This window comes from Monodelphis domestica, chromosome 2 (assembly GCF_027887165.1).
Source record: "Monodelphis domestica isolate mMonDom1 chromosome 2, mMonDom1.pri, whole genome shotgun sequence".
Taxonomy (NCBI): domain Eukaryota; kingdom Metazoa; phylum Chordata; class Mammalia; order Didelphimorphia; family Didelphidae; genus Monodelphis; species Monodelphis domestica.
Window position 1 is genome coordinate 106297459 of NC_077228.1, and position 27050 is coordinate 106324508.

Sequence of the window (27050 nt, forward strand, 5' to 3'; positions counted from 1 at the left end):
AAATCTGACCTCAAACACTTCTCAGCTGGGTGACCCTGGGCAAGTCACTTACCCCCATTGCCTAGCCCCGAACAACATTCTTCTGCCTTGGAACCAATGCTTAGTATCTATTCTGAGATAAAAGGTAAGGGTTAAAAAAACAAACAAACAAAAAAAACCAACCCAACAGCACTATTTCTGAAACCACTTACTTATATCAATAATCTAAAATCCAGGGAGATATCACAAAATTGGAACATGGAGAAAACCATAGTAGAGATGGAGTACTTCAATGGCTGAACTCTCTTTCCAACAAAAGCCACGCATCGAATACATTCTTGACTCCAGTTGCTGGCTTTTCCAGCTTTTGGCAAGAATCATACAAAATATATCATCAGCAAAAAGAACGGCCGCTAGGATATGTAACTGTAACCAAGAAGAATGAATGGGTTCACGAAAGGGAAATAGTGAGAAGTTTGGGAAAGAACGACCGTGACATTGTCTCGATTTTGTAACAACTAAGGAGACGTGCCCTGGGAATAGTCGGAGGTGTAGGCAATTGCAAAAGGTCCCTTTCAACAATGAGAGTCTATAGTTCTGTATTCTAAGGCACTCTCTTCTTTAAGTAGTTCAATACTTCCAAAGAGCTGATGTCATTGGTGCGGATTCTCTTTCCTGCTGACATCATCTTTATGCCTTAGTACAAGCGTCCAGGAACCGCTGTGTCCAGTGGCTGCAGATTTCAGATGCTGCGATGCTGAGAAGGGAAAGCAGAGGGTGCCTGGCATGGGATAAAAAAGAGTTTGAAGGAATCTTAAGGGACCGTCAAGACCACCCTCCTCATTGCATAGATGGGGAAACCGAGGCCCAGGAAATTAAAGCACTTACCCAAGGTCACATAGGTGAAAATCAATAGTAAGAGAAATAAGATTTGAACCTGATATTCCTGGTTCCAAGTTCATTTCCCTGATATCTTCTACACCATACTATCCTGGAGAAAAAGTTTTGTCTTCTATTCATAATAGGAACATGCCATGTTATCATTTAGTCACATCCAACCCTTTGTGACCTAAGTAGGGGTTATCTTGGCAGAGATATTGAAGTGGTTTGCCATTTTCTTCTCCACCTCATTTTGCAGAGGAGGAAACTGAGGCAAACAGGGTGAAGTGACTTATCCAGGGTCAGAAAACTAGTACTATTTTTTTTAACCCTTACGTTCCAACTTAGATTCAATACTGTATATTGGTTCCAAGACAGAAGAGTGGTAAGGGCTAGGCAATGGGGGTCAAGTGACTTGCCCAGGGTCACACAGCTGAGAAGTGTCTAAGGCCAGGACTTCCTTTCTCTAGGTGTGCTTCTCAATCCACTGAGCTACCCAGCTGCCCCAAACTTGTACTTTTCTGAGGCTGACTTTGAACCCAGGAAAGTGAGTCTTCCCCACTTCAGGCCCAGCACTCACTCTATTTCCTGTGCCACTTAGCTGCCCATCAATAAATAGGCAAGGATATTGACATATGATGAATGATGGTAGATAACTAGAGACTGACCATTATTTGGTGAGTGTAGTAGATAACCAGAGAATGACTTGGTATGAGAAGAGAGATCAGGAAAAACCCTGATCTCTGGCTTTGGGACTGGGCATTCATACATTAGCTCCATAGGAAAGGACCTGTGCAATCAGCAGCTTCTGCTTGGTCCTTATACTTCCTCATGTCTGGGGACTGTATCAAATAGGACTGGCAACTGAGCTAGGAAAAGCCACCGTGCCATGGCATAGATCCTGGTCAATAGGCAAGCCCAGGACCTGTTTGTTTTTTTAGCAGGGGACCAGAGGGCATATGCCCAACTCAACTGGAGCTGCCCAAGTCAGCAGACCACCTTCCTATAAGAGCATATGGAGGAGTAAAAGGAGTACTTGCAAGGGGAGAGACTGACTGCATTTCCCTCATTTTTTTAAAACTCTTCCCTTCCATCTTAGAATCAATACTGTATATGGCTCCAAGGCAGAAGACTGGTAAGGACTAGGCAATGGGGGTTAAGTGGCTTGCCCAGGGTCACATCTAGGAGATACCTGAGGCCAGATTGTTAGCTGTCTTTTAATATTTAAAATATATCACTTGCAAGAATTAAATTGTGTGCTTCTGGGAGGTTGAGCCAAATTAGTGGATGGAGATTACAAGGGGGCAGATTTTGCATCAACTCAAGGAAAAACGTTCAACAATTAGACTTGAAACCAAGTGAGCTACCTTGGAATGGGAGGTTTAGAATTAAAAAGGTATAGACCAGGTCATCAAGCCCAACTCTTCATTTTACAGATGAGGAAACTAAGGCTCAGAAAGTTTCAGTGGCTTGCCCATAGGAAACAAATAGCAGAGTTAATATTTGAACCCAGATTCTCTGACTCCAAGTCCAACACTTGGCACCAAAGCTTCTCAAGAAGAGAATAACTGAGCATGTGCCATGGATGTAAAAGGAGAATTCTTGTATCATGTTTGGAGTTGACTTGGCTGGTCTTTGGGTCCTTTACAATTCTGAGATTTAATGAATTTATGACTTAGTTTGCAGCAAAAGCCACAAAGAGTTTACATGATCCTTGGGCTAGAAAAGAGGAATATGCTGTCATTTTGAAAGGCGGGCATGGATTTTTTAATTTCTTTTTTGCTATGACATTCACTGGAGTCATTAATGCAAAGTTGAGAGATGATATAGTCATGGTAGATTTGGCTGGACTTTCTTTCCTGAAAAGAGGAATAATTCCCATTGTATCATCACCAGCATCTCCCTTGCCCTATCTTTTCTTTAGAACTCCAAGTGGTCCACTCTTTGCCCTTTGAAGGGAGAGCTATAAATAAGGTTACATTTTCTAGCTAATATTTTATGCCTCTTCCACTCTCCTCCTCACTGCTTTCCCTCTTGCCCCTCATTAAAAATTTAGTAGTTCTAAGTCACCTTTCTCCTTGTGTTGGATTTATTTCCACAAAGACATTTTACCCAAAGCATTTCCAGTAAAATGTGGTAAAATATGTCTTTCAGATACTTCTAAGAATCAAGGAAATAGTAATTCCAATGTGGCATGTTGGAAAAAGTTACAAGTCCCTAAGCTACCTTGCACAAGTCATTTCCCTCCTCTGCACACCTCAGTTTCCTCATCTATAAAATAAGAAGATTGGATGAGTTTATCTCTAAAGTTTCTTCCAGCTCTAATTATTCTATGAACCTATAGAAACTTTTTTGGAACTTTTGTGTAAATTTGAGATTGACAATATGTTTGGCTTTTTTTTAAAGCCCTTTCCTTCTGTCTTAGAATGAAGACCATGTATTGGTGACTTGCGCAGGGTCACACAGTTAGGAAGTATCTGAGGTCATATTTGAACCTAAGACCTCCCGTCTCTAAAGCTGGTTCTCCATCTACTGAGTCACCTAATTGCCCCTTAACAATATGCTTGATTATTTGAATGTATTTTTTCTGACTTGCCAGATGTCCCCAGTGATGGAATTGGAGTTATGGTGTAATTATTGACATAGTGATCACCACATTGGTCTTCAGTGATAGAGTCAAAGACTGGCCTCAAACATTCAAGAAGGAAGAAAGGAGTTTGATGAGAAGGATGGTCTGGGAAGGGAAGAACATCTGAGCTTATCTAGTGAATCCATTCCCCAAACTGAGATTAGTTTAGATGAACTTGGCACAATTAGTTGGATTTCAGTTAACTGTTTAGCACTCTGTGTATGTTTGGAAACTTTTCTCTTTCACATGTAATACATAATTCCTTGCTAAACCCAAGTGTTGGGCAGCTAGGTGGTGTAGTGGATAGAGAGCCTGGCTGGGGATGAGGAAGACTTACCTTTCTGAATTAAAATCTGGCCTCAGACAGTTACTAATGGTATGACCCTGGGCAAGTCACGTTACCCTGTTTGCCTCAGTTTCTTCATCTGTAAAATGAATTGGAGAAGGAAATGCAAACTATCACAGTATCTTTGCCAAGAAAACTCTAAATAGCATCACAAAGAGTTGGACATGATTGAAAAATGACTGAACAACTCCAAGTATGGCTTAGATTTATGAAAGGGGAAAGAAGCATTCTGAACAACAGCAAAGGATCGAGATTATAGCAAACATGAGAATGTTCTAGAGTTTCAAGCTGTCAAGATTGATCAGAGAAATAGAGTGAAAGAAAAAATGACAGTAGGTTCCAAGGGCTCTGAGATCTGTGAACTCATTGAGGTTTCCTGTTCCCTCAAAGAGCATATTAAAATCATGTTGCCTTGAATGTTAAGCAATAAGAGTCAGTACTACCTAGTCTGACACGTTTCTTGTTCAGGGAATTATCAGGGAAGAGGAATGAGAGTGGAAAGAAAGTTAATTCTAGAATCAAAGGAATTGGTTTCAAATCTAAGGTCTGTTTATTATTTACTACTTCTATGACTTTAGATAAATCATTTGACTCAGTTTCCTAATCTGTAAACTGTAGTTATTGGATTAGATGGTCTCTGTTAGTCCTGTGTAGTTATAAATTCTGTATTCTTAAGTCACCTCCTACCTTTAAGTCTGATTTTCCTCATCTGTAAATTGGGATTATTGAATTAAATGAGATGGTTTTTAAACTAAGTCCGAGCTCTAAATCTGTAGATGGTATTTGTGGATTAAGATGGAGATGGGACATTTTTGGACTTACCAATCAGGAGATGACTCGCAAAGAGATGGCTAACCTGCTCTCTCATTCCTGTGTTGTTTGGTCATGTCCAACTCTTCCTGACTCCATTTGGGATTTTCTTGGTAAGGATACTGGAGTGGTTTGCCATTTCCTTCTCCAGCTCATAGTTTCTTAGATGAAGAAACTGAGGCAAACAGGGGTGAGTGACTTTCCCAGGGTCATACAGCTACTAAGTGACTGAGGCTGGATTTGACTTTACAAAGATGAGTCTCCAGGTCTGCATTGCTGTACCTTGTCTGTTTTTCTATTGTTTACCTAAATTTTTGACTTTCTTGATTTTTGCAGGCTTCTCTCCCTTTTCAATTTTCCTAGTTGAATTCTTATCTGCATATATGCAGTTAACCTCCTTCCTTTCCATTCTAACAGAGTGTAAGCTCCAGCGGCCAGAGATCTATCCAGTTGTTTTATTATTAGCATAGTGCCTGGCTTAGGTACATAATGCATGATGTATGCTCGTCTTCAAGCAAATGCATTGGGTGCAGGGCATTTGCCACTAGGGGGCAGGACAAGCTCAGTTTTCTTCATTTAGAAACAGCTCTGTTTTTTTTCTCTTTCTTTCTTTCTTTCTTTCTTTCTTTCTTTCTTTCTTTCTTTCTTTCTTTCTTTCTTTCTTTCTTTCTTTCTTTCTTTCTTTCTTTCTTTCTTTCTTTCTTTCTTTCTTTCTTCCTTTCTTCCTTTCTTCCTTCCTTCCTTTCTTCCTTCCTTCCTTTCTTCCTTCCTTCCTTTCTTCCTTTCTTCCTTCCTTCATTTCTTTCTTTCTTTCTTTCTTTCTTTCTTTCTTTCTTTCTTTCTTTCTTTCTTTCTTTCTTTCTTTCTTTCTTTCTTTCTTTCTTTCTTTCTTTCTTTCTTTCTTTCTTTCTTTCTTTCTTTCTTTCTTTCTTTCTTTCTTTCTTTCTTTCTTTCTTCCTTCCTTCCTTCCTTCCTTCCTTCCTTCCTTCCTTCCTTCCTTCCTTCCTTCCCTCCTTCCCTCCTTCCCTCCTTCCCTCCTTCCTTCCTTCCTTCCTTCCTTCCTTCCTTCCTTCCTTCCTTCCTTCCTTCCTTCCTTCCTTCCTTCCTTCCTTCCTTCCTTCCTTCCTTCCTTCCTTCCTTCCTTCCTTCCTTCCTTCTTTCTCCTGAATTTCACTGGTTTAGAGAAATATCAATAAGAAAATTATCTCTAACAATGAAGGTCAAAACCTAGGTTGCAATTTAAAGCCTATCAGAATTGCTTGGCAGGGGAAGACCCAAAGAGGTTAAGTCAATGGTTCAACTTCACAGTCAGTATGTGTGAGCTATGGGGCCAGATCTTTCTAACTCTGAGAACAGGCTTCTTGTCCCACTACATCATGCTTTCTTCTCAAACCTAGAATTTCAAAGTTGATGGTAGAAAATTATTGGGGAGAAAAGAGCTAGGGTTATTAAAATAAAATCAGAAACCTAGAGATCATCTATTTTTGTTTATATAGATGAAGAGACTGAAGGTTATGGATGCTAAATGACTGGCTGGCCAAAGGTATTTTGTGGCAGCACTAAGACTAGAATCCAGAATTCCTGAATCCTTAGAATACCCAAAGGTAACTAATTGACCTCATCGAGTCATAAAAATCTCAAAATAGGAAGGAACTTCAGAAATGATTTAGTCTAGGGGGCACCTAATTGATTCAGTGGATTGAGAGCCAGGCCTAGAGATGGGAGGTCCTGGGTTCAAATCTGGACTCAGATACTTCCCAGCTGTGTGACCCTGGGCAAGTCACTTAACCCCCACTGCCTAGCCCTTAACACTCTTTTGCCTTGGAACCAGTACTCAGTATTGACTCCAAGACAGAAGGTAAGGGTTTTTTTTTTTTAATGATTTAGTCTAATCCATAAATAACTGAGCAAGAAGTTCAATCCAAATGAGGGAGAATATAAAGTCAGAGGGCAAGGTTAAGCATAGAGAAGACCTGATTAATCTGAAGGTTGGGCAGCTCTAGTACATGTAATCAAAGGAGCCTGAAGAACCTCCTTCCTTCCTTCACCCGTCTGGGCAGGAGGATGGAGGAGATGGGAGGCTCTGCTACTCTGAGAACCCAGTGACTCCCATAACTCTCAGCCCTTCTTAAAGTGATCCTCCCCAAATATCCATAATGGTATTTGGTGCTTCTGTTTCTTGGTTGTTTTGAATCACCTCTTTTTCAGAGTTCTCCAGTCCTTCGTTTGCAATCATAAAAGGGTTTTATTGATCACTCATGCTTTGCCAATAGTACAATGTCCTTTATATGGATGCCATGGAATTTACATGCAGTTGGTTTCTGGGGAGCCCCAGGGCAGGGGACAGCACTTGCCCCTCACTCAGAAGCACCCTGACCAAAATGAGCAGCTTGTTTGGCTTTTGCAGGATTCAGGGCCTGAGGCCAAGAATATAATCCAAGGATCCCTCTTATTTTAAAAGGGAAACTTGAAAGCAGACATCATATATGGTGATGGTATTGGTCATGAGGTGGGGTTGAACAGGACTGTGTGGGAAATAGATCTAAGACTAGGTTTCATCAGCTGCAACGTGGCAATAGGGAGCTCAGGGAACCTCACTCCAAATATTGTGCCATTGTCTGTTCATCCCTCATTTTCAAAAGAGAACCAATGGCATCATGGGGTGATCTAAGGAGAAAAGAAACATCTTATAAAAGTGGAAGGAGGGCGAAGGGGGTGGTAAAGAGCTGGACAAGCATACTCTTCCTGGAATGGAAAGAAATTGCTAACTCCATTCTGTACCCCAAGCCAGGCATCTTCAATAATGAATGAGGACGGCCCAGAGATGCCAAGCTCAGACAAGATTTGGCAAGCTGGCTTGGGCACAATGAGCCCTAATGAGCAGTTCCAGACAGATCTAGCACATTTCTCCCAAGACCTAAGATGAACCAAATAGTACGAATTCCCCTTCTTTTTTTCAGGAAGCCTTATAGATGGACAGCAAAGAGAAGATGATTTAGTCTCTTCTTTGGATCTCTGGAGGGGATCTGAGAAGCAGCAGGGTTTCAGTCTAATCTAAATCCCCAGACCTCTGAGCCTGTGAACATACCCAAGGTGGTCTGCTGAGTTTTCTATTTACCTTCAGCCCTTAAAACATTCAAAGCAGGGGGCAAGCCTTTTTATGCCTTATGCTTAGGGGAACCAATTCTTCAAAGCTCCTTCCACAGTCCTTCCTGGAGATCCTTCAGTGTGAATTTGTTTTGTTTTGTTTTTTACCACTATTGGGCTAACTACAGAAAAAAAAGACTATGGAAACAGAGGAATGGATAGAATCCATGAGATCTGTGAGGTTAGAGGATTGGTTGGCTGCTTTCTCATTTTGTCTGAGGAGCTAAACAATCCCTACCCACTGCATGGGCCCTGATTTTAGGTGAAAATTGGTCCTCTCTGATAATCACTGTCCAGTTTTGAAAAGGGTTAGTGTATGGCTAAGCTAGATACCTTTCCCTCAATAAAGCACTTGGATGCCAAACCATTGGGTGAAACTTGAGGGGTGGCACATTTAGGTATTAGTGGTGTCCAGTGTGATATTTTCCAAGGGGTAGAGATGGAAAGAATTATAAGACTATTGTTATTTCTTACCCCTTCTGAAAATGGGTGAGTTTCCCTATGGACCATAGAGCAACTGCTCTTGTCTGCCTCAGAACAGAGAATCTCAACCATGGGGAGGATTCTATGGGGAGAGCTTTGGGGACTGTGGGGAGCTCAGAGAAAGGTGCTAGACAAAAAGTATGTTCTGAAGTGTGTCCTAGGTAGGGATCCCAGAATGATGGCCAAGAGCCAGAGGCGATGCCAAAGGTGGCTCACTGAAAGGGGACCGGAAGGGAGCCAGGTGGGGAATGTTAGTTATCTTGGATTGGTGCCTGTAGAAACTTTGGAATCAATGCTTTCTACTTCCTGAGAAGGCTGAGAGCCCAGCTGTTGCGCTGGGGTCGTTTGCATCTAACAGGAAGGATTAGCTAACATTTACCCAGTCTAAGAGATTCGTTTCCATGATCACAGACCCCTGAGTTTAGCTTTGAAAGGGTGTAAGTGTTGGGGCTGCGATTTCTAGGAATCACTGAGGATGGCGTCGTCGGGCTCTTCCACCGCCTTCCGGCCCTCTCAAAGTGTGGCTTCCTCTGGAGATCACCAAGCGTAGGCTCCAAGCCTGTGTCCCATGCCCTCCCTCCCCCCCCCCCCCCCCATCTAACTGGGACAGAATGAATTGGGAATCCGCGGGACACACACCGTGTGGGGGTGACGAGGGGGACCGGCCAGCCAGCACTGGACAGGTGCGACTGGTCTTATATCACAGAGGCTGATTGCTAGTGAGGGATGCCTCTGTTTATGCTGCTGGCCAGAGATGACCCTCAAGGTCTCAGTCCCAGATCTTCCAGCAAAAGCCAAACGGAACCATCAAGCCAGACACAAGGGGGCAGTAAGCAACCACTGCCATCTTGGATCAGAACCTTCCCCCCCCTCCCCCCCCCCCCCCCCGGGCCACTTCCCCTCCCCTCGGGGCCCAGCGAAGGAGCCCGATCAGATCTCAATGAGGCTGGCCAGGCGAAGGCAGAGGGGAGCGTCCACGGGGACGGCGCTGCGCTGGATCTCATTCCCGTCCAGTCTCAGCACCTGAAGCTTGGAGAAGTTCATGACGTCAACCACAGTGCAGAAGCTACTGATGGAGAACTCTGTGGGGGGAAGAAGGAGATGAAGATAAGAGCCCGGGTGAGCGCCCTGGACACATTTGGAACATCTCACCCCCTCCCCTGCCGCCTCCCTCCCCCCACGAGTCAGTGGTATTGGGCAGCCTCTGTGGCCGGCTGGAACATCCAGGGACGGGCACTTTGGTGACACGGTGGACGGTGGACGATGAAGGTGGAAGGGACCTGGGAAATCACCCACCGCCTACATTTTACAAAGAAAGAAACCGAGACTCACAAAGGTGGAGGGAGTTGACCAATGCCACATAATTATGAAGTATCAGGACCAAAATTATGCTCTCAAGGCATAGGTTTGTTTGATCAGATCACTCCCCTGCTCTCGAAGATGCTATAGCTTCTATCTTGTCTGAAAGATAAAATAAAATCTCGGTGTGGCATTGAAAACCCAGTGCAAGGGGCAGCTAGGGAGCTCAGTGGATACAGCTCTAGGCTGGCACAGGCCCTGGGTTCAAGTATGACTTTGGACACTTCTTAGCTGTATGACCCTAGGCAAGTCACTTAAGCCCAATTGTCTAGCCCTTGCCAGGTTCTTACAATCCATACTGAGGCAGAAGGTTAGAGTTAAAACCAAACCAAGCCAAAAACAAACAAACAACCCCCCCATCTAATCAGCTTTTGTTTTCTATTCAAATTTATTGTGCATTCCTCTCCTTTATACACTCTTTGTGTCAGCAAAACACTATATTCCTTGTATTCCATATTTCATCTTTGTGTCTCTGCATAAAGTGTCCTCTGTTCCATTCCAAGTCCATTGTAGAATGAATGCCAAGCTTCCTTCGACTCTCAGTTCGAGTGCTTCTTCCTATGAAATCTTTCCTGATTCCTGCTGCTGGTGTCCTTCCCTGCAATTATTTGTTTATTTACTGTGTATATTTTATGTCATATATGCAAGTTTTGCTTCCCATAAGTCTAATGTTAGCTCCCTGAGGACAAGGGCTATTTGTCTTTTTATCCACAAAATCTGGTACACAGTCAGTGCAATCATTTCCCAGTCATGTCTGACTCTTCATGACCCTGTTTGGAGTTTTCTTGGCAAATACTAGAGTGGTCCAGCTCATTTTACAGATAAGGAAACTGAGTCAAACAGGGCTAAGTAACTTGCCCAAGGTGACACAGATAGTATGAGTCTGAGGCTGGATTTGAACCCAGGTAGATGAGTCTTCCTGACTGCAGGTTGGTGCTCTATCCATTGTTCCACCTAGCTGCCCAATTTTATTATATGTGCTGGCAAAGTTCTCACCATAAATATTCCTTTTAATTTGGGGATTGGTATGGACCAGAGATCACTAGGGTAAAAAGTTAAGGACTATACAGAGTTGGAGCACTGACCTTTATTATTAGTTCACTACACTCTTTCAGCTTCTGAAAGAGTTCAAATCCAGACTCAGACTCATACTAGCTGTGTCACCTTGGGCAAATTATTCAATCCTGTTTGACTCAGTTTCCTCATAAAGAAAGTAGCAAACACATCCTCGGATGCTGCAGACCTGCCCATCCTATATAGCATGAAGTCTATAGCATGAAGTACCAACACATTTCACAGTCCTGGAGCTTCTGGCGAGCCAGGGGTGGCATCCTTTCTCGTTTGTTAGCAGCAAGAACCAAAGACAGGGCAGCCAAGCAGCTGCCTGGGGGGAAGATGGAGAATGGGAAACATGGGGTTCTTGCTTCTAGATAGGGAGAGCTTTCCTGAGGAACTGCAATGAGCAGGGAGGGAAGTGGAGGGAGTCAGATCTCAAACCTCTCCTGCCATTTTGCAAGAAATGAGAGAGAGGGCGATTGAGCCTAGAGACAAGTGCCTATGAGCATCTGTGCTTGGTGGATATAGAAGCCATACTTGGCCTCTCCCAGGCTGTGCTCTGCCAAAGGACAGAACAGAGAGTCTTTCATGTGAAAGAGTGAAATGTGAGTGAAAACTGGAAAATCATAGACCACTCAGGGTGCAAAGGAGCTCCAGGGTCAAAGAACGAATTCTTTTGCCTCCTACAGATTTAAAAGCTCCCCCACCCAAACCCCTTACCTTCTGTCTTAGAGTCAATACTAAGTATTGGTTCCAAGGCAGAAGAGTGGTCAGGGCTAGGCAATGGGGGTGAAGTGACTTGCCCAGGGTCACCCAGCTGGGAAGTGTCTGAAGTCAGATTTGAGTCCAGAACCTCCCTTCTCTAGGCTTGGCTCTCAATCCAATGAGCCATCTAGCTACCCCCAATAAATGATATTCTTTTCTTTAAACCCTTACCTTCCTCCTTAGAATTAATATTGTGATTGGTTCCAAGGCAGAAGAGTGGTAAGGGCTAGGCAATGGGGGTGAAGTGACTTGCCCAGGGTCACACATCTGGAAAGTGTCTGAGGCCAGATTTGAACCTAAGACCTCCAGTCTCTAGACCTGACTCTCCATCCACTGAGCCACCCAGCTGCCCCCAATAAATTATATTCTAATGGAGACATATGGAGCAGCCTAGAAGGTTCTTTAGAGATCATTCTAGTCTCTAATTTTATAAATGAGGAAATTGAGACCTAGAGAAATCAAGGAACTTGCCCACGGGCACAGAATTAGTAAGTGACAGAGCAAGGACCAGACTCTCAGGTCTCTGGCTTAGGAGTCCAATGAGTCTCTTATGCCATATAGCCTGCCCTAGTGCTCACTCTATTCAATCTCCTTTATCAGTCCAATTCTGTAGGTTTCACTTTGGTCATCCCCATTCTCTCTCTGACCATCCTCCCTTGGACCAAACGATCCTGCCCTCTTCCTGCTTTGGATAAATCGGGCATCTCTCTCCAAAGCCTGCTGGGATCCTAAGGGAGAAAGCCATGCCTGGACCATTGGTCAGTCCATCGCTGGCTAGTGTCTTAGCACTAACAAAACCTCAAAAAGCTTCCAGAAGCCTCAGTGTCCCCTTAAACGGAGTGGAGGGTCTGTAGGCTTTTGGGGAAAGGGCCATGGAGATGACATTAATTGTTCCCCAAAAGGTTACCTGTCAAATGTGGGATGACCTATCTGCAAGCAGGGCCCGCATCCCTGATGGATGGAAACCTGATCTTTGGGCCATCCAGGAGCTACTTTCTCAGGTTCATTTCTTCCCCCCATTTAGATAGCAGGGACCTTCCCTGGCTTTCAAGGGGGGTGCAGAGTTCAGTTTGGGGAATGGAAAGTGAGGCAGGGCATTATAGATGACTCAAAGTCAGAAAGATCTGAGATCAAATCCTACCTCCGGTACTTATCAGCCCTGGGTCCTTGAGCAAGTCAATTAAACATTATTTCCTTGTATGTAAAGGAGAGGGTTGGCCTCACAGGACCCTAAGGTCATTTCTACCTTTAAATCTATGATTCTAGGGGCAGCTGGGCAGCTGGGTAGCTCAGTGTATTGAGAACCAGATTTAGAGATGGGAGGTCCTGGGTTCAAATCTTATCTCAGACACTTCCTAGCTGTGTGACCCTGAGCAAGTCACTTGACCCCTATTGTCTAGCCCTTCCTGCTCTTCTGCCTTGGAACCAGTACACAGTATTGATTCTAAGGTGGAAGGTAAGGGTTTAAAAAAATAAATCTATGATTCTATTATTTTTTGACCCTGAGATATAGAGGGAAGGAGTGAATGGTAGTGGCAAGAATTAAAGACTTCAGAGGCAGCTAGGTGGATAGAGAGTCAGACTGGAAGTTGGGAGGACCTGGGTTCAAATTTGACTTCAGACATTTCCTAGCTGTGTGACCCTAGGAAAGTCACTTAACCCCAATTGCCTAGCCTTTATCATTCTTCCATCTAAGTATCAATTCCAATACAGAAGATAAGGTTTAAAAAATTAATTAAAATAATTAAAAACACATTTAAAAAATAAAAGCATGGTAGACTTTGAATGAAAAAGGCTATATGACCTTGGACAAATAATTTTCCTTCTCTGGATCTCTTTCCTTATCTATCAAAACCAGGGGGTTGAACTGTAAAATCGATAAGGCCCCTTTCAGGTCTAACTTTCTGTGAGTGTAGGAGAATGAGGATTGATAGCCTTGAAATAAAAGACTTGGAAAGCAAAAGTGGATGAATGAAGACAAAGGAAAACAATTAAAATCAATTGCTTGGAAGAAGAGATGGAAGAGAATTAATAGGGTTAACATACATAAGGGGTTATTTTTGATCCTTACAACTAGACCAAGAGCAGAAGAGCTGAAACTGCAGCCCCAGATCATAGGATGACAGTTAGAGCAGTGGAGGCCATCAAGCCCACCACCCTTCTTTTATTTTTTTAAGCCCTTACCATCTGTCTTTGTATGACTTTTTTTTTAAACCCCTTACCTTCCATCTTAGAATCAATACTGTGTATTGGTTCTAAGGTAGAAGAGTTGGTTAAAAGGGCTAGGCAGTGGGGGTCAAGTGACTTGTCCAGGATCACACAGCTAGGAAATATCTGAGGCCAGGTTTGAACCCAGGATCTCCCATCTCTAGGCCTGGTTCTCAATCCACTGGGTGACCCAGCTGCCCCCTGTAAGGATTCTAAGACAGAAAAATAGCATAGGGCAATTGATGCTAAGTGGCTTACCCAGAATCATACAGTTACGAAATGTCTGAGGTTAAATTTGAATCCAGGTCCTCTGAACTTCAAGCCTGTCACTATATCCTCTGTGCTATGTAGCTGCCCTTCTTCCTTTTACAGATAAAGAAACTGAGGCCCATAGAAATTAAGTGACATGCTCAGGGACAAATATAGCCCCTAAATATCTCTAGTAGGATTTGAACCCAAGTCCTCTTGAATTCAGGAATTATACCACACAGCCTTCAAATCTGTATTTAGACATAAGCAAGAATTTCCAGACTACCAAAGCTGTTCCAGACCTGGAAAGAGTTATTGGGGAGGCTGGAAAATATCCTTTCCCAGAGATCTTCTAGAAAGTGGGGGTAGAATCTGAAACTATTTTTGTGGGCTTCCCTCTGGAGACAGGGGAATGGCTCTAATGATCTTTGGAGAAATCTTCTCCCCACAGAATAGAGAAGATGGTGCAAGAAAGGGGCTGTGTCTATACCATTCACTAAGATGTCTTCGTCTGGGCTGAGGGGTTCTGTGGGGAGCAGGAGGAAATGGGGCAGGGCGGCTCAACCCAAACACCGTGCTGAGCTCAGGCTGGAGCTGGGCTTGTGGCTCAGCAATAGATTCTCTGTCTCACACCTGGGGGGCCTCAGGTAGGAATGCTTTGTGCAGATGCCCAGGCTCTGTCCCAACCACCTGGGCTGCAGCTGTTTATATCCGCGCTGGGTGCCTGGGGAGGTAGGCAGATATTTATGTGCACGGCATCCGGAGAATCCTTTGCACACACTGTGAGCCTCTCTATGTAGCTCTGAGAAGTGATGATGAATAGGTCAGGGCTTCTGCTCACAGACACCAAGAAGACGTTTTCCCAGCCCACACTAAACACTGACCTAAGTCTTTCCAAATTCCTCCTAGTGCCCCCGCCCTGCTTCCGTGGATCCCAGGGCTTTGGAATAACATTCCGAGCTGTGTTCCTCTGCTGCTGCCAAGCTGGAAAAGCAGAAGGATAGACTGATGGAAGGAGGGGGCAGGGAGGGAGCTGCCTGTCCATCATTCTACTTCATGTCTATTGGCTTCTTGTCCATCTAGATTTTCTTTTGAGAACTTCCATCATCCTCATCCCCCAGCCTGCTGGGTTAAGAGTCCCTGGCTAGGAAGCAAAATAATATGGTGAAATAAAAAATATTGGATTGGGAATAAGAGGACCTGGGTTCAAATCCTACCTGCTTACTAACTTGACTAAGTCACTTCTTATCCATGGGTTTCAGTTTCCTAATTTTCAAATGATGGGATTGAACTAGATGCTTCTAAGGTCCCTTCTAACTTTGTCTGTTTCAGTCTCCTTCCATCTCTGTTTCTGTCTGTCTGTCTCTGTCTGTCTCTGTCTTCCTCTCCCTCTCCCCCCTCCCTCTCTCTCTCCCCCCCTCTCCTTCTCTCTCTCCCCCCCCTCCCCTTTCCCCCTCTCTGTCTGACTCTGTCTCTCTGTCTGTCTGTCTGTCTCTGTCTGTCTCTGTCTTCCTCTCCCTCTCCCCCCTCCCTCTCTCTTTCTCCCCCCTCTCCTTCTCTCTCTCTCCCCCCTCTCTCTCCCCTCTCCCCCTCTCTGTCTGACTCTGTCTGTCTGTCTGTCTCTGACTTTGTCTATCTCTGTCTCTCTGTGTGTCTCTGTTTCTCTCTGTCTTGCTCTCTCTCTCTCTCTTTCTCTCTCCCTGTCTCTCCCTCTCCCCTCTCCCCCTCTCTGTCTGATTCTGTCTCTCTCTCTGTCTGTCTGTCTCTGTCTCTCTGTGTGTCTCTATTTCTCTCTGTCTTGCTCTCTCTCTCTCTCTCTCTCTCTCTCTCTCTCTCTCTCTCTCTCTCTCTCTCTCTCTCTCTCTCCCCTTTCCCCCTTCCCCTCTGTCTCACTGTCTTTCTCTTTATCCCTCTCTCTGTCTCTGTCTCTCTCTCCCTGTCTCTCCCTCTTCCCCCCTCTCCCTCTCTCTGTCTCTGTCTCTTTCTCTCTGTCTGTCGGTCTCTGTCTGTGTCTCTGTGTCTCTCTGTCTGTCGCTGTCTCTCTCTCTCTCGATATATATATATGTACATATATATATACACATATATATATATTCTTATGAGCTCTAGAGATGATAGATGAATCATGGGAAGCTCTTTCTCCTGACATTATTCTAATTCAGAGCAGGACCAAAGAGTCATCAACAACTCTAAAATTCTAAGCTGTGGGAATGAAGCCCACAGAATGAAATCAAGATTTATGGGTTCTAGTCTTCTGGTCTGTGTGAGCTTGGGCAAGCCCTGGCCTTTATTTGGTCCTTGGTGTTCTGCATCTTTGCAAGCAAAAGAATGGTATTCACTAACCTTCACTAGATTGAAAAGGAATAAGGAATTGGAGTTATTTGTTCCAGAGAAGAAAAACTAGGAGTGGAGACTTAGAATTAGGCTATAATTCTAGAAAAGATCAGAACCAGAGAGGAATTTGGAGTGCATTAAGTTCATATCCCTCATTTTACAAAAGAAGAATCTGGAGTAGAAAGAGGTTGAGAGGGGTAGATAGATGGTTCAGTAGATAGAGTGACAGGCCTGGAGTTGGGAAGATCTGGGTTTAAATGTGGCCTCAGACACTTCCTAACCGTGTGTAACCCTGGGTAAGTCACTTAATTCTAATTGCCTAGCCCTTGCCCCTTTGTCTTAGAGTTGTTACTAAGAAAGTAAGGATTTATTTTTTTGTTTTTTTTCTATATTATTCATTTTTTATAATAGAATAATCTTTTAAAACCAAAACTCCAAATCATACAACCATATAAATAGGTGATCAAGCAGTGGTTTTTCTTCTGGGTTTCTACTCCCACAGTTCTTTCTCTGGATGTGGATAGCATTCTTTCTCATGAGTCCCTCAGAATTATCCTAGATCATTGCATTGCTTTTAGTAGCAAAGTCAATTAGAAAGTAAGAATTAAAAAAAAAGAACCCAAACCAAAAAGAGGCTAAGGACTTGCAAAGTAAGTATCTGAAGCAAGATTTGAACCTGGGTCTTTTTATCTTCAAGTCTAATGACCTAGTTTCTCACTACTCCACACTTTGTGTGAGTGGTGGTAGTAGCTCTTGGCTTCCACTAATGAGAAGACAAATGGCCTGTGGTTCCATCCTTTTGGAGGGACTTGGGTAGGGAGAAAAGTTTAAATTAGACAAAAAGGGAGAATCCCTTTGTGAGACTCCAGAGCACAGGAGGCTGATTTCCTTCTTCAGAAAGCTTTAAGGGACCTCTGGGTGCTTGGGATACTGTGGTTAACCTGGAGAAAGAAGGGTGACAAAATCCTACTTTGAGGTCCTTTCTAGCCCAAGGATGGGACAGCTACTCTTTCCTGTCATATTCTCAAGATGAACCCTTGAGGCCATGCAGGAAACCCTGAGGATAGCTCTGGGAGAGGAATGAGAACTCTTCTCAAACCTGGTAACGGTAAGGTAGCCCAGCACAGATCAGTGAATGAATGCCAGCTTTTTGTAGAATACATCTTAGAGAAAGAAGATTTTCCAGATAATCAGTCTAGGCTGGAAGCCACTGGTTAAACTTTAGGCTTTCCTCAAAGTTCATTATCTTCTCCCTGTCCCACCGGCATCTATCAGAAACCTTTCTCCTGGCATTGGGACTAGAGCTCCCTTCCCTTTGGGTTTACTGACTATCCTGGTCTGCTTAAGCACCAAAAGAGACAAACCTAGGAGAAAAAAGTTGAAGACCTGATTTCTCTGAGCTTTGATTGTGTAGTTCTCTCCTAGCAGTCTCTGTCTTCAACATCCTTTGCTTGAGGCCATTAATGAGTCCTATTTTCCCCAGAGAGAAGAGGATTTTGCCATTAGAAGATTAAATGCTGACCCAGTCCTTCCAATTGGGATTTAGATCTCAAAAGCCTTTGGTTAAGGGCAGTTTATCCTGAATATGAAACTCCATTAGGAAATGGAGTTGAAGAGTACCTGGATAATCTCAATAGGAAACAAGAGCCATCATTTGCTGTCTAGAAAAGCTGTTGTCTGAGAGTGAAAGTTCTTGGAGGACTCAAGGCTGGATCTTTTTACTTCAGTTGGATGTGGACACAGAAGCATTTAGGAAAGAGGAAGCTTGGTGCTCTACTTTACTTGCCTTTGGGCACAATAATTACACTTTTCTTTTACGCTTTACAAAGTGTACGAGGATGTAGTCATTAAAACTGGATATGGAGTCAGGAAGACCAAAGTTAAAATCTTCTTTCAGAAAATTCCTAGTTATAACTATGCAGTGACCCAGGACAATCCTGAGGAACTTAGGAGAAAGAACACTATCCACATCCAGAGAAAGAACTGTGGGAGCAGAAACACAGAAGAAAAACATAGGATTCACCATGTAGTTTGACGGGGATGTGATTATGGTTTTGACGTTAAAGGATCACTCTACTGCAAATATGAATGACATGGAAATAGGTTTTGAACAATGATGCATGTATAACCCAGTGGAACTGCTTGTCAGCTCTGGGAGGGGGGAGGAAAAAGGGGGGGGGGAATCATGAATCATAAAACCATGGAAAATATTCTAAATTAAAAAAAAAGAAAATTGCTAGCTATGTGAACCTGGACAAGTCACACCACATCATATCCTATATCATATCATCATATCACATCATACCATACCATATAATATATGGAATATAATAAACATACTATATCATAACAATCACATAGTATATCTATATTATATATGACATCCTACACATCATATGTGCCATATCATATCTACAGGTTTGTTGTTTAGTGGTGCCTGACTCTTTGTGACCCTGTGGACCACAGGATGCTGACATTGCCCATAGGGCTCTCTTGGCAAGGATACTGGAGTGCTTTGCCATTTCCTTCTCCAGTGGATTAAAACATCAAAAGTTAAATGACTTGGCCAGGATCACATCACTAGCAAGTGCCTAAAGTCAAATATGAACTCAAGTCTTCTCGACTCCAAGTCTAATACTTTATCCACTGAGGCATCTGGTTGCGGTGTGTGTGTAAATAAAATAGCACTTATTTCATATGCTGTGTGTGTGTAATAGTAGCTATCTCATAGTCTTATGTGTGGTAGGGAAAACATATGTAAAATGCTTTGCAAATTTTAAAGTCCCCTACATATATCAGCTTATTGTTTTCCTTATAACAACCCTGTGAGCTAAGTGGTGCCTGTATTATTGTCCCCCATTTTCCCCATCCAGTTGGGGAAATAGGCTCTGAGAGGTGATATTTATTCCTAGCCATTCCATGAGTGAGGGCTGAAGCTGAGATTTAAACCCAGAGCTCCTGACTCCTGTTATAACCAATAAGTTATGAATCAAGCATATGAAAATATGTGCTTGAATCTTAGCAATGATTTGATAGATAAATCCTAGAAATTCCTAGGAGGGATCCATAATGGATTTGCCCTAACAGGAAAGAATCTCCAGGCATACAAAAGGCAGCCTGAGTTTTCTGGGGGTTTTGAGCTTATGAAGGAGCTTCCAGAGAATTTTAAAACAGTTATCTGTAACAAGAGAATGCTGCATTAAAATGGCAAATCAAGAATGGGCGGTTATGTGACAGAAAAAGAAAACCAGTCCAAAGACCCATCTGGAGTATGGAATCCTGAAAAATCAAGAACATACATCCTTGGGAACTCCAGGGTGAGCTAAAGATTTGACCACATACAGAGATCCAAACAAATGCCAATTATTTGGCCCAATAGTTACTGTATTTTGCTGTGGTCCAAGGGCTGTCAGTGTCTCTTGGAACCTTCTAGTAGTTTGTAACTTTGACCTGTAGGCGATTGATCATGCTCCACAACCAGTGGTCAAGTGAATTTAGCTATGGACAGCATGAAGATCTTTTAAATTCTATGTACGCTCTAAGTTTGAGAAGCCAACGTTCTATTTCTTTATTCTTCACCCAACACTCCTTGTGCTGTAGCATACCACCTATGCCACGTCTTCTTCCTAGAATGAATTTCCTTTTGCTCTCCAACTAGGGTTGCCAATCAAGCTATTTAAAAGGCCAATCATCCCCCCAGGGTGTTGGCTCATGGCTCAAATTCCTGCTACTAGGGAGGCCAAGGCAGGAGGACCCCTTTAGCCCAGGAGTTCTGAGCTACCCTGAGCTAAGCCTATCAGATGCTGTATTAAGTTGGGCACCAATATGGTGATCCCCTGGAGGGGGGGTGAGGAAGGGAGGGGAGCCTTCCAGTCTGCATAAGGAGGGACAACCCAGCCCAGACAGGAAACAGAGCATGTGAAAGCTCCTGTGTCCAATGAGCATTGGGACTGATTCCATGAAAGACCATTAAGTTTTCAGCTTGGGCAAAATAAGGGAAACCTCGTCTCAAAACAAAGAAAACATGCCAATCATTCCTATTTCTCATCCCTGGGGTCTCACCATTGATCCGATTGCCTTGAAGATAAAGATTCTCCAGGTTGGTGTTGACAGGTGGTATCTTCTGCAGCTGGTTGTAGGAGAGGTCCAGTTCAAGGATGCTGCTGGCATTGAAGGTGTTGGTGGACAGTCCGTTGTTGGTAAGACTGTTGTGAGACAGTCGCACATACAGCAACTTGGGTGACCCCCGGAAATAACTGTCTGGGACCGTGTAGACATTGTTGTGCTCGAGGTAGAGCTGTTCGAGGGCTGCGGGCAGTCCGTCTGGGAGCCTCCGGAGGTGGTTATAGCTCAGATCCAGCATGATCAGAGATCGGAGGCCCCTCATGGCAGTCCCCACTTCTTGGATCTCATTGTGCTGAAGGTACAGAGCGGTCAAGTTCTCTAGCCCCTCCAGAGCGTTGTTGGGGACGCGGGAGATTTGGTTGTGGTCTAGATGGAGCTCTCTCAGGGATCGGGGAAGGGGGCCAGGCATCCGGGTCAGGTTGTTGTGGTCCAGGTACAGCCTCTCTAGGTGCTTCAGCTTGGAGAAGACCCTTTTGCCCACCTTATCACTGGTGATCTGGTTGCCGTGGAGAGCGATCCAGAGGAGTCCAGTGGCATTGTCGAAGACCGCCTCCTGAATTGCTGAAATCTGGTTGTTCTGGAAATAGACATACTTCATTCGAGAAGGGACAAAAGGCAGGTACTTGAGGTTTCGGTTGTCACAATACATAGCAGTGGGGAAAGTTGGAGGGCAGTCACATTCTTGGGGGCAATCGCGGGGTTCTGGGGGAGGAGGGTTGCCATAGGCGTAGGCAGGACCTTCTTCCACTCCATAGGGATAGGGCTCATAAGGCTCATAGGGGTCATAGGGATCATAATATGTTGACTGCTGGCTTCGGAGATAGTGAAACCACCAATGGGTGTCTTCTTCATACTGGGCCCAGGAGATGGAGCAAAGCCCAGCCAGAAGCAGTAGGGACACCCACTGCATTTTGTCTCTGGTGCCTGTGTCAGGGAGAGAGGACAGAGTAAGCAGGAATGTGGATAGCATTTGCTATACATTATTTGCTGGGGTGTCTTCTCTTATTTTTCAACAAACAAGCACTCAATTCCCTCACCACCAACCCCAGGGAGGAAAAAAAGAAAACAAAACCCTTGCAAGAAATGTAGTTAATCTAGCAAACCAAACTCCCACTTTGGCCATGTCTGAAAATGTGTGTCTTGTTCTGCATCTTTGTCTATCAGTTCTGTCAGGAAGCAGGTAGCATCCTGGAGTTATTGGCATCTGGAGGTATGGTTGATTTGGTTGGAATATCTGTATCCTAGGTATATGTGACATCTGTCTGTCTCCATCAGATTGGAAGCATACCAAAGGCAGGGACTATGCCCTCTCTCTAAGACTGAGAGTTCCCCAAGGGCAGGACCATATCTCTTCTACCAGACTAAGAGTCAGTCAATAAATATGTGTTTAGTACCAACTAGGTGCTAAGGGCTGGGGATACAAAAAGAAGCAAAAGACAATGCCTGCCTGCGAGAAGCTCACAGTCTAATGGGGTAATACAAGCAATCAAATATATATGAACAAGCTATCTAGCAGAAAATAGGAAATAATGAAGAGAGAAACGGCACCAGAATTAAGAGGGGTCAGGAAAGACTTCCTGAAGAAGATGGGTCTTTAGTTGGGATTTAAAGGAAGCCAGAGAAGGAAGATGATGGAATTGAAGAGGGAGCTAAATTCCTTAAGGGAAGGGATTGCATCTTTTCTACCAGACTAGTCCAAAAGTTTCCTATCAGACTGAATATCTGGCTTCTGTCTCAGTAGTCCAAATAGGCTTCTGTACTGAAGGATACAGAGCTATGCCCAAAGGCACCCAGAGTTTTGACCACCTGAAAGGTGAGTTGGGAGACCAAGTTCTTTTCCTGATGACCACAGAGCTTCATTTTTCCAGGTTGGGAAGGACCTTGAACTTGGACCCTAAAGCCTATGGAGCCTTTGGAGCCTTTAGGACCCTGCAAGTTCTGTTGGGTCAGGCCTGAGAGCTCCACAGCTCTTCAGAACTGAGTTGGGACACCCCAGGGCAAGGATACTTTTCCAGTGGGGCCCTTTCTGAGGCTTCAAAGCCCTCTGGGTATTTTTTTTCTAGATGCCTTAGGATGCCTTGGAGTGACTTGAAGTGTCTGAAAGGGGATGGGGTAGATGGGAATGAATTGCCTCACTCGTCTGGGGAATCATCCAGATACCCAGGGGGAAACCTGGGTACTCTGAACAGTTTGGAAGTTTCTTGAAGCCAAAGTACCTCAAACTGAAATGACATTCCAATCTTTATGCTCCTTCTAGTGTTTAGGGTATAGACCAAGTTTTCTGGAAGTCTACAAGATGCTACAGATGAGAAAACACCTTTAAGTAGCAGATGGGGCTGACAGAGGGAAGGATAGACCTCTAAGCTTAGGACATTGGCTGTCAGATTTGGGGCTTGGCTTTCTAGTGCAAAAGATGAGATCATGGAGTATGAGCTGAATATAATTCTCTCTCCTCTACAGTGCCTAGTAAGTCCTGGCATTCCCTCTCCTCTCCCAGTGACATTGCCTAAGAGCCATTAGGACCCAAAGCAAAGAGAGGGAATGGAGAAAAGAGGGAAGGGAATTGGTGTCCAGCATTATTCTACTGTAAAAGGTACCCAGTGAGTTGGATTTGGTGTTAGAGGGCCTGGGTTCAAATCCTGGCTCTCTCAATTATAACTTGGATAACCTAGGACAATGTACTTTATCTCTTTAGGACTCAGTTTCTTCATCCGTAAAATGAAAGGATTGGACTTTATATCTTGTAGCTCTAAATTTATGATTCTTTGACCATTCCCAGGCTAGTTCTAGGTAGTTCCTGACTGCCAGCCTGTTGACATCACCTCCATCTTCAATTTACCCATCTGAAGCCAAGCTACCTGCCTGGCAAGGATGAACTAGGAATGTCATTTTCTCTCCAGAGGGCACTGAATGTTGGCACCTGAACTGCCAGGCCCCATGCCCAGATCTCCCATGGTGCCACACGGCCCACTGCCACCATGCTGACCACATTGGTTGGATGAGAAAACCCAACTGGAGAGGAGGGCTTGATGGGGAGAGGCATATTATCTTTTATGAAGGTCTAAGGTGGGAAAAATGGGCATCAAGGGATGGCATGTCAAACATAGTTAAACCATGATCTCATTCATCCAGCCAGGTGCCTGTTCCACAATTTTTGAGTGGAAGGTACTTTCCTGAGGCAGAAAGTCAAATGCTTAGAAATTAATTCTCAATCATCCTCCTTCTCCCCTACTCTACAGGATCCCCATCAGACTAGAAGGTCCCTGAGAATAGAGATTATGGTGTTAGGGAACTCTCATTCCCTTCATTGGCACTAGACACCAACAGCTTTGAAGAGAAAGATAGTAGTGTTAAAGGATTATAGTTCTAAAACTAAAAGGGACCATAGAGTTATTGCATCCCTTCATTTTACAGATGGGGAAACTGAGGCCTAGAGATATGAATCAGTTTGGCTAAAGTCATAGAAGTGCTCAGCTAGGATTCGAATCCAGGTCCTCTGACTATAAAGCCAGACTTTCCCCACTGTATCATGCTATACTCTTAGACTAGAAAACTGAGAAAGGTATTTTTATTACATCTATTGAAAAGATTAGGAAGACTCCAGACTGTATGGTGTTGGGTTTGGAAGAAAGGATATCTTTCTCAACATGATCTTTCCTTAGACACCTCTAGCCACATATATTTTGGGGGAAGTGAGGGAGAGCTCCTCAAAATTCTGCTTCTAGTAGCCTCCTAAGGGTCACCGAGTCTCAACAACTCCTGGGGTTGCTGGTGGAACAAGATCCCTGGCTTGTTCTCAGACAGGCTCAGGCTTTAGACAAAGAGCTCATAGTATTCCCTATGAGTAGACTCAGCTGCCCTGCTGCCTGGGCATGCTGGCTGGCCCTTGGCTCCAGGCACAAGTGAAGATGGATGGAATTGCCCACTGCCAACCACATATTTTTCCATGCCTAACCTCTCTGCTTCTGCTGGATCAAGGTGGCTACCTTGGGGGGAAGGGTTTGGGGGACAGATTGGCACAGAGAAGCTTTGTTTTCCTTCCCACTTTTCCCAGACTAGGCACTTCAATCAGTAAGAATATTGTCCCTTTTCTGGAAGCATCTTCTCTGGGGCTAGAGACCTTACTTTTGCCATGGACAGCTCTCAAGAGCCAAGGGTCCATCTCCACCTTTCAGTGACAATTCTTTCCTATTAAATTCTTAGACCTTGACATGTGCTCAATAACAAAGAGGTTGCCCCCTGAAATTGAAGCTTGGAAGGGGCTCACACTTAGAATTGTAACTGGAGGCAGGGATCACTTGAATTTGTTGCCTTTCTCTTCCATGGAAACATACTTTTCTTCTCTCCTCTCTGACTTCTTTCTCTGCTATAATTCTCCCCTCTCTGCTTTCTGCTCTTCTTGTCGGTTTCCCCTCTTTTTTCTGTCTGTTTTGGTGTCTTTATTTCTCTCCCATATTGCCTTTTTCTCCCTCTTTCTCATCTGTCCACCACTGAGAAATGAACATTTTGTCTACATCCGGATTAATAAAGTGAAACCTGCAGGACCCTCTGGCTTCACCCCACGCCTCTATCTTGGCACACAGAGCATCACTTAGGCGCCTGATTCCCTATAGAGTAAGCTGCAGGCACTCACTGGGCTGGGGAATAGTCATTTCAAAAGAACCAGCTCTCCTGGGCACCTACCTGGATAAGAACCCAGGAGCCCCAGAGTGGAAAAGCCAAAGCAGACGTATAGCAAAGGAAATCCTGCCACCTTGCTCTCTCCAGCATCCCTGGAACTGTCACCAGCATAGGGGGCTGGGAGAGGGGATGACTCCCCCTCTGGCTCATAGTTCTCCCATTCCTCTTCCCCCGTCTCCCCAGCAGGAATACAAAATAGCAGAAGGAGTCAAAATGAATAAACTTACCCAAAGAGTCGTCTCTTAGAAAGCGACCACGTTTCTCTGTCTAGTCTCCTGTGGACTGGCAAATGTGTGAGCGTGTGTGTGCCAGCCAGGGGTCCCGCCCCCAAATTCCCAATCAAATATTGTGAAGTTGGGGGCTGGGGAGCTCTATCCTGGCTCCCAAAGGAACCTGCTAAGGGTTTGACTTTGAGAGAGTTTGCAGACAAATGTGCAAAAATCCTTCTGTCGACTGGCTGCTATAAACCCACCCTCTTTCCCCTTGGTCTTTCCACTCACTTATCTTCCCTCAAAGTGTTGGCAGCCCCGGGTCTCTCTCTGCTGAATGAGTTAGTGGTTGTCCCAGAAGTTGTTTGTATAGTCACTTATGAGGTGTCTGGGTTTCTCATTAAACCCAACCAGGGCAGATGCAGAGGCTGGGGTGGGGAGAAGGGAGGGTTTGGGAGCAGCCCCCTTAACTCCTTCAGCCACCCACCAGTCCCCCAGGAGAACGAGGAGCCTGGCTCCTTGGGGGATGAGCTTCAGGGGCTGCCAAGATGTTGGTCATTAGTGATCCGACTGGGGGCTGATGAGGCAGCCTGGTCGGACACTCAGCTTGGAAGATGGAGACCCTGGGGCTACTTTAGTGACTTTGGGGAAGTCATTTAACCTGGAGGAATGGATGGGGTGGTAAGATCCTGCGTCTGTAAATCCATTAATGTTGGGAACTCTCAGTAAGGAAATTGCCTGTACCAACACAGACTGGCAACTGTTTTACAAATTATAGACTTAAAAAAAAAAAAACCAAAAACAAAAACAAGAAACTCTTACCTTCTGTCCTAGTACCAATTCTAAGATAGAAGAGTGGCAAGGACTAGGCAACTGAGGTGAAATGACTTGCCTAGGATCACATAGCTAGGAAGAGCTGGAGGTCAAATTCAAACCCAGGTCCTTCTGACTCTAGACCTGGCATTCTATTTAATGCTCTACCTAACTGCCTCCCATTATTGTTTTTAATACCTGGAATAAACTTATCTTCCCCCTCTCTACTTGTCAAATTTTTATTCATCCTCTCTTTTTTTTAAAACCCTTATCTTCTGTCTTAGAATCAATACTGTGTATTGGGAGTGGTAAGGGCTAGGCTATGGGGGTAAGTGACTTGCCCAGGGTCATACAGCTAGGAAGTGTCTGAGACCACATTTGAACTCAGGAAGATAAGTATGACTCTGGGCCCAATGCTCTTTGCACTGACACCACCTAACTGCCCTTTCATTGGTACCCAACATTCCCCAGGAGGAAATATCCTCTACCAAGTGGATTAGTGCTGAACTCTGACACTCATGGTCTTAAAGAGATGGCTGGGACATTGAGCCATTAAGTGACTTGCTCAGTTACTCAGCAGTGTATATCAGAGATGGGAGTTAAACTCATTTCTTCTTGACTTTAAGGCCAATTCTTTATGTGCTGTGATACAATGCTTCATTTTATAGGTGAGAAAAACGAGGTTCAGAGACATTCATTCAATTAATTGATTGATAAACATTTATTAAATACCTACTATGTGCCAGGTGTTGTGCTAAACATGGGGATACAAAAAAGAGGCTAAAGATAGTCCCTGCCCTCAAGGAGCTTACATTCTAATGGGAGAGACAACATGCAAACAAATATAAACAAAGCAAGCTATATACAGGATAAACAGGAAATAATTAACAGAGGAAAGAAAGTAGAATAAAAGGGGTTAGGGAAGGCTTCCTGAAAAAAGGTGGAATTGTAGTTGGGATCTATTTATTTATTTTAAAAA

At 44.2% G+C, this 27050-nt stretch overlaps 1 protein-coding gene across 1 annotated transcript; it reads right to left on the minus strand.

Annotated features, from left to right (window-relative positions):
* Positions 1-6868: 6868 nt before the first annotated feature.
* FMOD (fibromodulin) lies at positions 6869-25643 on the minus strand. The gene is made up of 3 exons (XM_001364869.3): positions 25277-25643; positions 20307-21293; positions 6869-9355 (listed from the first exon to the last, which is right to left on the minus strand). Exons 2-3 carry the CDS (start codon positions 21277-21279, stop codon positions 9204-9206), a joined length of 1125 nt encoding a protein of 374 aa, XP_001364906.1. The 5' UTR covers positions 21280-21293; positions 25277-25643; the 3' UTR covers positions 6869-9203.
* Between the last annotated feature and the right edge of the window lie 1407 nt (positions 25644-27050).